General features: G+C 60.0%; 1 protein-coding gene across 1 annotated transcript; it reads right to left on the minus strand.

The window, feature by feature from the left end:
- Positions 1–245: 245 nt before the first annotated feature.
- Positions 246–10,146, minus strand: RASD2 (RASD family member 2). The gene is made up of 3 exons (XM_036252925.1): positions 10,051–10,146; positions 4,363–4,642; positions 246–893 (listed from the first exon to the last, which is right to left on the minus strand). Exons 2-3 carry the CDS (start codon positions 4,631–4,633, stop codon positions 364–366), a joined length of 801 nt encoding a protein of 266 aa, XP_036108818.1. The 5' UTR covers positions 4,634–4,642; positions 10,051–10,146; the 3' UTR covers positions 246–363.
- Positions 10,147–12,515: the final 2,369 nt, after the last annotated feature.

Below are 12,515 nucleotides of genomic sequence, written 5' to 3' on the forward strand. Positions count from 1 at the left end.
ACCATTCCGGGAGGCTCCGTCAAGTGCTGGGGTCCTGGCCCCTCCGGCATCCGTGTTTCTGAGAACCCAAGGACAGGAAGGCTCCGACGCGGGTCCCTGCATACGTCCAGATGTCTCCCAACCTTGTCTGCTGCTCCGTGGAGATCCATCCCCACACGGAGGAGCTGGGACCACAGGGGAACCCAGGGATCAGAGGGAAATGGCAAGAAGGCAAAAGAAGGGACAGAGGTTCAAGCTGGGGTCCCCCAGTCTGGCGCCAAAGGTCTTCCAATACGACGGCCGTTGGGGTCTCATGGGGGGTGCGGGCATGTGGGGCCACCTCCCGTAAGGCACTGCCCAAGCCCACCCCAGCGTCCCTCCGGCTCACTGGATGGAGCATTTGTCCCGCTCTCGGGCCTGGCCCTCCCGAAGGACCTTGGCCTTGATGTACTTGAGGTCACTGTTGACGCTGGGGCGGCGGGCGAAGGGCGAGACCATGCCGTAGGCATCCGTCTCCTTGACGCGGCGCATGCAGAAGGGCCTGGGGTGGAAGCTGTCGCCGTACTGCACGGAGATCTTCCGGTGCAGGGCAGGGCTCATCTCGTGGGGCAGCTTGGCCATGCTGAAGAGCACGTAGAACATCTCGTCCACGTTGGTGTTCTTCTTGGCCGACACCTCGAAGTAGGCGCAGTTCTCGTCGCCCGACACCAGCAGCTCGGCCTCGGTGGCGGGCACCTGGCGGCAGAGCTCGCCGTGGTCGTTCTTGTTGCCGCAGATGACCATGGGCAGGTCCGCCGCCTCCTTGGTCTTGTTCTTCAGGCAGGACTTGACCTCCAGGATCTGCTTCTGGAGACGCTTGACCTCGTCGAAGGACTCCCTGCTGTCCAGGCTGAACACCAGGATGAAGACGTCCCCTGTGGGCAGAGAAACGCCAGGCGGTGAGTGTGCAGGCGGCTCCTGACAGTGCCCCCCACGAGGCCGCGCGGCTCATCTGGGCACCCCCGGATTCGGACAGTCACTTCACCCCACATTCCCCTGCAGGGCTGGAGACGGGGTGAGTGACTTAAGAGCTGGTGGGGACGTGTCAGAATAATAATAAATACGATTTCCATGAGAGGAGGGGCCCTGCCTGCCTTGCTCAGTACACAGCCCGGGCCTTGCACCGCACGCACAGCAGGAACTGAGTGCTGGCATCAGGGGCCTGGGTGCACACCCTGCTTCCTCCACTTACTAGCCATGCGGCCTTCAGGGGGCCCTACAACCTCTGCACATCTCGCCTCCCCATCTGGCCCCTGTGGATGACACTGCCTTGTGGGATGATCGCGAGGGTCACAGCAGATAATGACCGCAGAGTGACGCTGGTCAGTGGTCTTAGGTTTCAACAATGATAACGAGAACTGGCACCTTCGAGAGCCGGCATGGTCACACACTTCATGCCCATTGTTCCCTGAGTCTTTACAAAACCTCTGTGAGATATGCTACCTTCGTGGCATAGGTGAGCAAGCTGCAGCTCAGAGAGGGTGAGCAACCTGCCCAGATCACACAGCTCCAACGGGCCAGGCCGAGATTTGGGCCCAAGTCTGTCCTCCCCTAGACAGTGCCCGGCACACGGCAGGTGCTCTCTGCTTCGTGAATAAATCTTGAAAGAACAAGCGAGTGCTGGCCTCCCAGGCCCACGCAATCCCTAGCTTAGCTCACTGCATCACTCAGGACCTGTGACCCTGAAAGAGGGGTGATGTGGAGGTGGCAGGGGTGGCAGACAGGGCTGGTGCCTCCATCCCCATTTCTAGATCTTTCTACAGTGACCACAGTCTCACACTCAAAGAACGGTCCTCACTTTCGGGAGATGTCAAGATGCCTGTTTTACAGATGAGGAAACTGAGGCTCAGAGGCATCGGCAACGGGCCCAAGTTCTTGAAAGGAGGACCAAGCAGTTCTGGCCCTGGCAGCTGCTGCCCGTTCCTCTGGACCCCAGAGCACACCATCTGTCCTCATAACAGCACACGCCATGTTCAGAACTGTGTCCCAGCCAACGGTGCGCTGTGGAGCAGGGGGGCTCCATCACCCTTTCCTCGCCTCCCCGTGCCCAGCGCACAGTGGCGGGGGGGGGGGCCTGAGTAACGGTGGGGGCTGTTTAGAAAGCACTTGCCAGGCAGCACCAGCCTGGCAACCGATTCCACTTGGGCTGCCAAACCCCTCCCGTCAGGCGCATCAGGGCCCCTGAGGTTTCGGGCTTTGACATATTCAAATGCAAGACTGCGTGGATGCCGAGCTTCAGAGTCAGCGGCTGGGCTGCAGCTGGAAGGAGGGGTTCTCAGAGTGTCCTGCGCACCAGCACCAGGTTGGAAAACGAGGCATGGATTGGTGAGTGGAAAAGCAAGCAGCAGACAGATGTGCTTGGAATGGTATATGCACGTAAAAGAGACAGATAAGAATACTCTCTATTATGGGGATTCAAATATGAATGTTAGTGTGGTCATGGGGCCGGGAGTCCACACCAGATCGATGGGGACTTGGGGAGGGGACAGGGGACTGGGGGTAGGGACATGAGTCAAGGGGGCTTTCTTCCCTTGTCTGTATGTTTAAAAGAGGGTGTGTTTGTATATTGTGTAATTAAAAACTAATTTTGAAAACATGCACATGGTCCCTCTCTGCATCTCCCCCTCTCCCTCCCTCTGACATTAGCCATTGACATGGGTGGGCACCCAGGCCCCGCCCCAGGAGCTGACATTCCTGCGATATTCACCTGTAATGAAACTGCCCCCACGTGCCTTCTTCTTAGCCACACCCGGAGGAAGCAAGGTCGTGCCCACCGTGCAGCTGGCAAGACTAAGATTCAGCCCTCCGGTCACATATCTAAGCCACCTCAGTGGTGGAGCCAGGGCTCTGTCTATCCACACACTGCCTCTCCAAAATATGGGGTGAGTGTGATCTGTGTCAGGTGGTCTGTAGGGACAGTTTGGAAGAGAAAGCTGTTTGCCCAGGGCACCCCGAGAGGAGCTGGACCAGGCTATGGGGGGAGGGGTGGGCATGGCATGGGTTTCTTGGTGCAGAAGTGTCTGGTTGGGGGGTTACTCTAGCAATGACTGGAGGGGGGGTTACTTGCTCATCCCTCCCTTCATCACTGCGCAGCCAGGGAGGGGCATGTTCCTGTAGCAGGCACACCACCACGCTGCTCGGATAAGGCAGCTATCTACGGAGCACCTGCAACCCGCTCACCTGGCACCTAGCATGCTCCAGGGGAGGGCATGCTCCTGTAGCAGGCACACCACCACGCTGCTCGGATAAGGCCACTATGTACTGAGCACTTGCAACCCGCTCACCTGGCACCTAGCATGCTCCAGGGGAGGGCATGCTCCTGTAGCAGGCACACCACCACGCTGCTCGGATAAGGCCACTATCTATGGAGCACCTGCAACCCGCTCACCTGGCACTTTCCACACAGGAACTCATTTATTCTCACGATGACCTTTGGGATGGACGCTCACGGAATGCCAACACACAGACGAGAAAACTGCGGCACAAGGAGGTGCGTCTATTCCCAGCACCAAACCAGGAAGCGGGGAACCAGGATTCGAACACGGGCAGGCTGGTTTCTAGGCCTGCCCTCTTAGTGACCACGTGACACTGCTCAGTCATGTAAAGGATGGCCCAGCCCCACACCTCCGCCTGCCCCTCAGGCCTCAGCTCTCCCCTCCCTCCACCTCTCTGGCAGGGCTTACTGGTGAAGCACGAGGAGGCTTCCACTTACCAGCTGTGTTACCACCTGGAGCAACTTACTCTCTCTAGGCCTCAGTCTCCCCACCTGTAACATGGAGGCGAATACCCATTTCCTAGGTCCATTGTGAGGATTAAATAAATACATGCCAAGTTCTAAGACTGGGCCCAGGCACATAGCTCTTGGTACGTCTATCACATCGCCATTACTGTCATTACGGAGCCCCAGCATGGGCAGGGCTCCCGCCTGCCCTCTGGCTGACCACAACCCAGGTCCTGTTGCTACCACTCTGAGAGGTGGCAAAGGACATGGGGTGTCAAAAGACCTGAGCCCAGCACACTGACCACGGGCTCCGGAGCTCTGCGGAGTCACCGCCCCCAGGAGGCATGCAGCTGCCCCTCTGTTCCCTGGAGAGAAACATCCCCAGGGCCCATTTGCATCAGCTCCTCATCCGGAAGGCAGACCGGGAGTCGTGACTGACTGATCCAGAGTCAGACAGAACAGAATCTGGGCCCCGGCTCCACATTCGCTCGGGCAAGTAGTAACACCTCCCTGACCTGCACCGACCGGGCACAGGCGCTGGTGCTGACCTTCAGCTTAGACATTGGATATGCAAGTGCTTTGCAAACTGAAGTACCGAGCACACGCACGTGCGCGGCACCCACCTGTGAGGATGGAGAGCCGGCGCATGGCGGGGAAGGGGTGGTTGCCGGACGTGTCCAGGATGTCCAGCTGGTACATGTCCCCTCGGATGTTGTAGACCTTGCGATGGAAGTCCTCGATGGTGGGTGTGTACTGGTCCTCGAAGCGCCCGTTGAGGAAGCGGGAGACGATGGAGCTCTTGCCCACCCGCGAGGCGCCCAGCACCACCATGCGGTACGAGTTCTTGGCGGGCACGCTGAACGTGCAGTTCCCGCTGGACAAGGTCTTCATCATGGCTCGGGGCTGCGACAGAGAGCGGGGAGCAGGTGTCAGGAGGCCCCTTGAGGAAAGCCTCGGCCTCCCCTGCGCGGCTCCTGACTAGGTCTGTTCTCTGTCTGTAAAGTGGGGACGGTGGACCAGGGTCTCTCGAAGGGGTTTTGGGGTCCTGCCGGCTCACTCATTCACACCCTCGTTTCTTTCCTCCTTCATTCATCCACTCACTCGCTCATTCACGGATGCCCTAACTTACCCCAGCAACACACTGCTAGGGCTTGAATCCTCATTTCATCACCAACTCACTTTTGCTCCCGGGCAAGCAGTCTAACTTCCCCAAGAGTCACTTTTCTCATCTATAAAATGGGCTTAAGTCCCAGGGTTGTGGTCAAGGGCCAGTGAGTGTTCAGAGCTCAGAGACGTTAACTCTCGTTAGAATCCGTTCTCTCTCGGACCCACCGTCCTCTCCCTCTCAGCTTCCCAGAAGAAGCCTGGGTCCCAGGGCCCGACGTGGGGGAGGCACCGTGAGCATCGAGCGGGGGCGCCGCGCCTTGCAGCCCTCCCCGGGGAACAGAGCAGCAGTTCAGACCACATCCTTCCTGCCAGAGCACGGGCTGCCCGGCAAGCTTCGCCCCTGGGCCCTGGGAGCTGGCCTATCTCAGGGACCCGAGACCCGCACTAGGGGGTGTGAGTCAGAGAAATGACCCACGGACAACTCAACTCCCTTACAACTCCAAGGGTTTATGGTTCTGGATAGACCCAGAACTTTCTATGGGAGCCTCCTGGCCTATGGAAGAGGCTGAAATGAATCCACGCTCCGAACCTCCAGGGGCTCCATCAGGCTACCCCAGACACCCTCCTTTCCCATCTCAGTACCCATCAGAACCCCCCAGGCCCCGGGGTCCCAGGCATGCCGAACGGTTGGAGCTCTGCTCAGATCTGCCTCCCCTCCTTAGCTCAGGCGCGTCCCTCCCTGGAACGCCCCTTCCCTTACAGGGTCTGGCTCAAATGCCCCTCCTGTCTGAAGGCTTCTCTGACCCCCACACCCACCCCAGCAGGAATCCCTCCCCTCTCTGGAGAAGAGGAACCTCAAATGATTCAGGCTGAATTATGGGTCCCCAGGCTGCCGCACACGGCGGCGGGGCAGGCTCGGGGGAAACCGGGGCTGCTTTTGTGGAGCTCAGAGTCACAAAGGGCTGCAGGTGGCGCTCCGCCTGGCCCCCAGCCCCGGGTGCCCCCGGCTGGGAGCCTGGAGCGCCTCGCTCGGCTACCCGAAGGCTATCTCCAGCATCACACTGTTCTGTTCGCCATGATGCCAGGAGACCGGGGTGGGGGCGGCTTCTGCGTGCCAGTCTCCTAGCACACGTCCTGTTCAGGGCACTTGGGCGTCCGAATCTGCCCACTATCCAGCTGAGGGCTGCTGGGCGGTAAACGGGCTCTCAAAAATACCTTTGAAAAAGCTCTAATGGGTAGCGTTTGTCGATTCCCACGAGGACGCACATACTGCCACTGTGGCTGATTCGAAGCTACAAGATGATGTCAATGAACGAATCGCAAAGAGATGCACACAGTGAGCCTGCTCGGCACACCGCAGACCCCAGGCCTGGAGCCAGGGTAACAGTCACCATTAACCCAGCCCCCACCGCGTGCCAAGCGCTGGGCTAAGTACAGAATAATGATAGCTGACGTTGAGTTTGCAGTTAACGTACACCAGCATATTCTAAGTGATGAACATGTAACAACCCGCTTCATCCTCAGTAATCCTAGAAAGCTGGTGAAGTTATCCCAGTTCACAGAGGAGATGGAAGTACAGAGAAGTTCGGTAACTTGCTCATGGTTACACGGCCTATAACCAGCCAAAGAGAGACTGGACGGCAGGCAGGCTGCCCGGTGCTATGGTGCCTCCTCGCCACTTCCCTGTGAGGTACATATTATCTTCCCCATTTCATAAATAAGGGCCCAGGTGCTTAAAAGCTACGTGGCTGGCCCATGAGTTAATGAGGGAGCCAGGACAGTGACTCCAGCCTAAGACCCCATCATCAGCTGCCCAGTTCATGTCTGAAGCCATCTTTCAGTTTACCCCACAGGATTTCAGTGCTGTGTACACAGCAGGTGTCAGTGCGTGATCCATGAATGAATGAAGCAAACAGCTCTGCCTCGGGAGCCCCTCTAGGACCTTCTCCCTCCACCCCCATCCTGCCTGGCTGGCCCAGGGGCTGTGATGAGAAGGGTCTTGGTGCCCTGGGCACCCTCATAGGTGGGCAGTGGGGAGCAGGGCCTACAAGATCAATAGCAGTGGACCCTTCTCAGTTTCCTTGGGGGTTGGGTGAGCCAGCCTGGGCCTTCAGCAGAGATGGGGGAAAGAGGCCCCACATCAGACGTCCCCCTCCCCAAGTCCCTCTGCAGGGAGCTTGACTCTGCTGGTGGTCACCTCTGTCTAGACTGAGAGGGAAGAAAGCCAGAGCCCCCAGGGACAGTGTTTGTCTCCATCACTGCCTGCCCCAGCTTCTACTCCTTCTACAGACGTGCTAATGTCAGTGACCAAAGGGGCTAAGGTGCAGAGAGAGGAGGCAGGGAGTCAGAGAGAGGAGACAGGGAGTCAGAGAGAGGAGGCAGGGAGTCAGAGAGAGGAGACAGGGAGTCCGAGAGGAGACAGGGAGTCAAAGAGAGGAGGCAGGGAGTCAGAAAGAAGAGACAGGGGCTCAGAGAGGAGACAGGGAGTCCGAGAGAGGAGACAGGGGCTCAGAGAGGAGACGGGGGTCAGAGAGAGGAGGCAGGGAGTCAGAGAGAGGAGGCAGGGAGTCAGAGAGAGGAGACAGGGAGTCAGAAAGAAGAGACAGGGGCTCAGAGAGGAGACAGGGAGTCCGAGAGAGGAGACAGGGGCTCAGAGAGGAGACGGGGGTCAGAGAGAGGAGGCAGAGGCTCAGAGAGAGGAGACAGGGAGTCCGAGAGAGGAGACAGGGAGTCAGAGAGGAGACAGGGAGTCAGAGAGAGGAGGCAGGGAGTCAGAGAGAGGAGACAGGGAGTCAGAAAGAAGAGACAGGGGCTCAGAGAGGAGACAGAGGCTCAGAGAGGAGACAGGGAGTCTGAGAGAGGAGACAGGGGCTCAGAGAGGAGACAGAGGCTCAGAGAGGAGACAGGGAATCTGAGAGAGGAGGCAGGGAGTCAGAGAGAGGAGACAGGGGGTCAGAGAGGAGACAGGGAGTCCGAGAGAGGAGACAGGGGCTCAGAGAGGAGACAGGGAGTCAGAAAGAAGAGACGGGGGTCAGAGAGGCAAACGAGGAGGTGAGAGATCTGCGGCTTTCTTCTTTGAGAGAAGAATGTGAGTCTTCACGTGGCCTCAACCACGTGGGGCTATGTGAGGTACCCAGGCACCTAGACACCAGGTGATAGCACCTCTGTGGGCTCCACCCCGCCCCCGTCTCTCTTCCCTTCTCCCCCAGGGGAGGTGCTGTGGGCACAGCCTCTCTCCTCCGCTGCCTGCTCCTCTCTACCTTCAGCCAGGCTGACAGCTCCACAGTGAGGAGACAGGGGCCAGAGTTCCAAGGCCCTTTTAGAGTTCAGAGTCCCACCTGGTGGTTAATGGGGACCGATAGCAGCATGGCTACCCGAATGCAGGTTCTGTGCCTTGGCAGACCCCCACCCCCGAGTGATTCCAAGGGCACCCAGGAGGCAGAAGGGCCTGAAGCAGAGAAGGGGTGGGGCCATCCTGGGGGAACAGTCGCCACAGCCAGGCAGGCTTCCATCACGCTCGGTACTCGGGGCACCTCATTCCAGTGGCTCCACAACAGCCCCACGCGGAGGAGTCCGGTGCACACAGATGACCGGCCAGGCCGGGATTAAAATCAGGCCGTGGGCTCCAAAGCCTGGGCTCTTACGTCTGTGGAGACTCACTCCCAGACCAAAGCCGGAGCCTTTCAAGCCTGTCTGACTCAGTGAAGCCTCAGCTGGAGTCAGGCAGGGGAAGTGACCCCCGAGGCCTATTATATTCTCATTCCCTCTCTCCCTACAGGCAGCCGGGTGCAGGCACCCTGCCCAGGACTCTCCTCCAAACCCTGCTCAGCAGCTCCCAGCAAACGCATCTGTGGATTCGCCCCTTCCTCCTTGAGCCCCTCCCCCAGGGCCTGCCTGGACGATGGAGGAGTCAGGTGAGCAAGGACAGCGGGATGAGTCTGGACGTGTCCTCCTCCCTGTGAGCACCCAGAGCTCCTGTCACTGCACTGCCCTCTCCTCCCTCCCACACACAGAAAGTCTCCTCCGCTAGGGCACATCCCAGCCTCTCAGCACACACGGATTCACTGGCTTCCATGCCCACACTGGGATGGGTCCTGGGGTCTCTGCAGAGCCCACCTCACCACCCTTGGTGGCTCAGGATGGAAGAAAGCAGGCAGGCATCAATGGTCAGCAAACCAGCTCGGCCTTTCACCAGCTCAGCAACCTTGGGCAAATGGCCTGGCCTGGTGGGGCTGGTCATCTCTCAAAGGGATATGGTAGAAACAAACCCAGTGTGGCCCTGAGAGGCCAGTGAGAAGCCAAGAGGCCGATACAGCTCCTGGCACACAGCAAGTGGGTCCCTTGCTCCGTGGCACTTCGTAGCAGTCAAGGGGCTTCCTGAAGCAGCCAAGTAGGGTGGGACTAGAGTGCAGGCAGAGGTGTTGGGGGACCCCATCTTGTCTCTCTGATGCCAGGAAGCCTGAACCACGAACTCCTGACCTGGCTGCCCTTCCCAGCCCAGCCTCCTACCTCCCACCTCCCACCTCCCACGAGGTCCTGGATAATATCCTTCATCCTCCTCCCAGGGCAAAGGGAGGAGAGGTCAGAGGGAGCCCCTCAGAGGTGCTTAGGGGCCCTCTGGCCAGCTGAGTACAGGACCCCCATCCTGTGAAGGGCATCACTCAGGAAACTCACTCCTTGCATCAACCCAGAAAAAGCTAAAGGACACGGAAGGTGCTCTTTAGTCCTCCCTGCTCAGAGGAGGTCCTCATCCAGGTGGGTGGGCACCAAGTGGCTGCACCCCAGCCTCACCCCCCTTCCAGGTATGCAGGCAGCAGCTGGCTCAGGAAGGGAAGGGGGTGGTGGGAGTGTTTGGGGGAGGTAAGTGCCTCTTCTTCCCTGAAAATCAGTGTTCTCATTTTTCTTCATTGGAAGCTCCTAGCACCAATCAATAAGAGTACAAGTTCAATAAGTTTTTCCTATCAGGCCTAACTAAGGGAAGGGCCCAGCACCCAGCCTAACGCATAGTAGGTGTTCAACTAATGTAATTTTCTCTAGATATGCAAAGTTGCCATCCGGACCTAACAGGCAGTAGGAGCTCAGTCAGTTTTACTGTGCTCGTCATGAAAGCTTCACTTCGCTTTCCTCCAACAAGCCTTCGACCTTTTCTCCTGGCTTCCCCACGTCACCCAGCGCCCCAGTTCTGTCGGTTGTCTCTCTCCTACCTGGGAATGGCGGGCCGGGTCTCTGGTTCGGCTCAGAGGGCTGCCTGGAAGCGCCTGGAGATGCGGGGAACAGCCTGCCTCTCCGGCCGCCGAGCCTTCCAGGATCTTCGGCTCCCGGGTCACTGCGCCGGGCTCCTCTGCGCCGCTTGGGGCGCCGGGCTGGGCGCAACCGGGCGAGGGGGCACGGGGAGCCGGTGCCCCATCGGTGGGCTCCGAAGGCTCAGTGGGGCCTGGGCACTGGGCGGGCTCCGGCTCGCTGACGCCGGCCCTGCCCTGCCCCGACCCGGGAGACTCCTGCTGAGCCAGGTGCCCGGAGGCGCGGAGACGTCGGATCCCGGGGTCCCCGCCTGGGGCTCCGGGCTGGAGGGAGAGCAGTAGGGGAGACTCTGGGGCTTAAAGAGAGTCGTTAGAGACTCTGGAGGGCCCTTCGGAGGTGGCTGTGGGTGCGTGCGTGGACGGGCGCACCCGTCCTGGCGACCTGCGCTACCGACCAACCACCCCGAGGGGGCCGCTCGGGCGGGGAGCTGCTCGGCCGGCGCGGCGTCCTCCTCTGCCCGCAGCCCTGCGGCTCCCGCGCGGGGGGAAGGCTCCTCCGAGGCCCTGCCCGGCGATGCCAGCGGCTGGAAGGAGCAGGCGCCGAGCTCCGCGCGTGTGGGAGGGGGCCTTGAACGCCGCCGCCAGGGCTCGCAGCTCCGAGCGCGTCTGAAGCGACTCCGGGTCCCCCCGGGCGGCGAACTTTCGTCGGAGGCGCCCCGCTACTCCTTCCTTCTCTTCCGACGGCGAGCGCCCCAGGAGCGAGGTCAGTGTCCCTCGGAGGAGTGGCCGGAGCCCAGGCTCCTGATGGCGGTCGCGGCGGCAGGTGCCCTGCACTGGTCTGGGCGCCCTCCGCGTCCCTGTGACAGTCCCTGTGACAGTCCCTCCGCCGACCCGTCGCGCGGCGCCCACCCACCCACTCTGCTGCTCCGAGCCGCCAGTCCCACAGCTCCGCGCGGGCCTCCCCTCCCCGGGCCCGCTCACCCGCCTTCGCCCGGAGCCCCGCCCCCGGCTCTGCGCTCGACCAATGGGCGGCGGGTCCCGCTGCCTGGCCCCGCCCCGCCCGTCCTGCCCCCGACCGCCCGGGCGCCGCAGTCTGGCGCTCCGCGTGCCCGGGCGCGTGGGGCCGGGGCCGCTGCGGGGGGTGGCCGGGGACGCGCGCTGTGACCGGAAGGCGGCACGGGCCCGGGAGGCTGACGTCTGCGCTCGCACTCACACGCACACCGCCGCGGCCTCAGGTGACTTGCGAGGGTCCCTCTGCCAGTCGGCCGAGGGCCCCAGCTGCTGGCTCCCGCGCCCTGCTCCATCGCAGAAGCCCCCAGGTGCGCAGCTACACGCCCTGAGCGCAGCCTGCCGAGGTCTCGGCCCGCGGGACCGCCCGAGATGGCACATGGGCGGCGCACGTGCCGCCAGAAGGGGCCTCGGACTCACCTTGGCCGAACGCGCCTGAATGGAGGTCTGCGGGACGTGTAGTCTGGGGGAGCGCTAGAGAGGGACCTGCGGGGACCTACGGGGGCTCCTGGGCAGAGCCTCTCCCACCTCCGTCCTCCCCACCGTGCACGAGGGCAGGCGTCAGTCATTCTCATTGTGCCAAATCTAGACACCATTTATTAGTATTTTCTTTAAATCCGAGACCCAGGTTTTCCTTTGAGAATCGTCACTGCCTTAAATGGGAAACCAGTATCAATTGCCATAAATAGAAGGTAAGAGTAAAAATAAGCACAATGAAAACAAACTAAGGTTATTAATTCTAGTTGGAAACTGGTCTGCCAAGGCCTGAGATGTGCCCTCTGTGAACAGGAGATTGGCACGGGTTGCAGAGGTGTTAAAGGCCCATTAGCATCCAACAGAGACTTTCTCCAGCATGCTATCCAGAGGCCAAAAAGAGAACGTTCCCTCTGTGATGCAGTGAAGTGACGTAATACGGGGCCTGTCAGACCACATTTTGTGTCAACCAGGGAACTTCCCCACACTTCCAGAACCCTGGAATTGGAGGATGTCTGCCAATCCTCCCCCCATGGACAGACTTATCCTCCCACCTCTTGATAAACGGTGGGGATCTGGGGGCACCAGACTGAAGGACCAGCTCTGTTAAATGAGAGTTTGGCATTCAAGCCCTACTTCAGGAACCTCTCAAATATTCGGCCCTGGGCCAGTCATGGAAATTCTCTGGGCCTTGGTTGTGCCACCTACAAAATGGGTATGATATGCACAGAGTGACAAAAATACTAACATGGTCTTGGACTTGGATCATAGAAAGTGGCTTGCTCCTCTTGTCCCTGTGCAGCCTTGAGATTCTCCAGGGAAGTTAACTAGAGAAGATGCGGCAGGTGGAGGGGGAAGGGCTGGTCAGAGGGCACAGCACTTGCCCTTCTTGTGTTTAATCCCCTAACTGGGGGAAGTGAACTCTAGGGCTCAGAGGGGCAAAGGGA

The sequence above is a fragment of the Molossus molossus genome, unplaced genomic scaffold, assembly GCF_014108415.1.
Source record: "Molossus molossus isolate mMolMol1 unplaced genomic scaffold, mMolMol1.p scaffold_m16_p_10, whole genome shotgun sequence".
Lineage (NCBI taxonomy): Eukaryota > Metazoa > Chordata > Mammalia > Chiroptera > Molossidae > Molossus > Molossus molossus.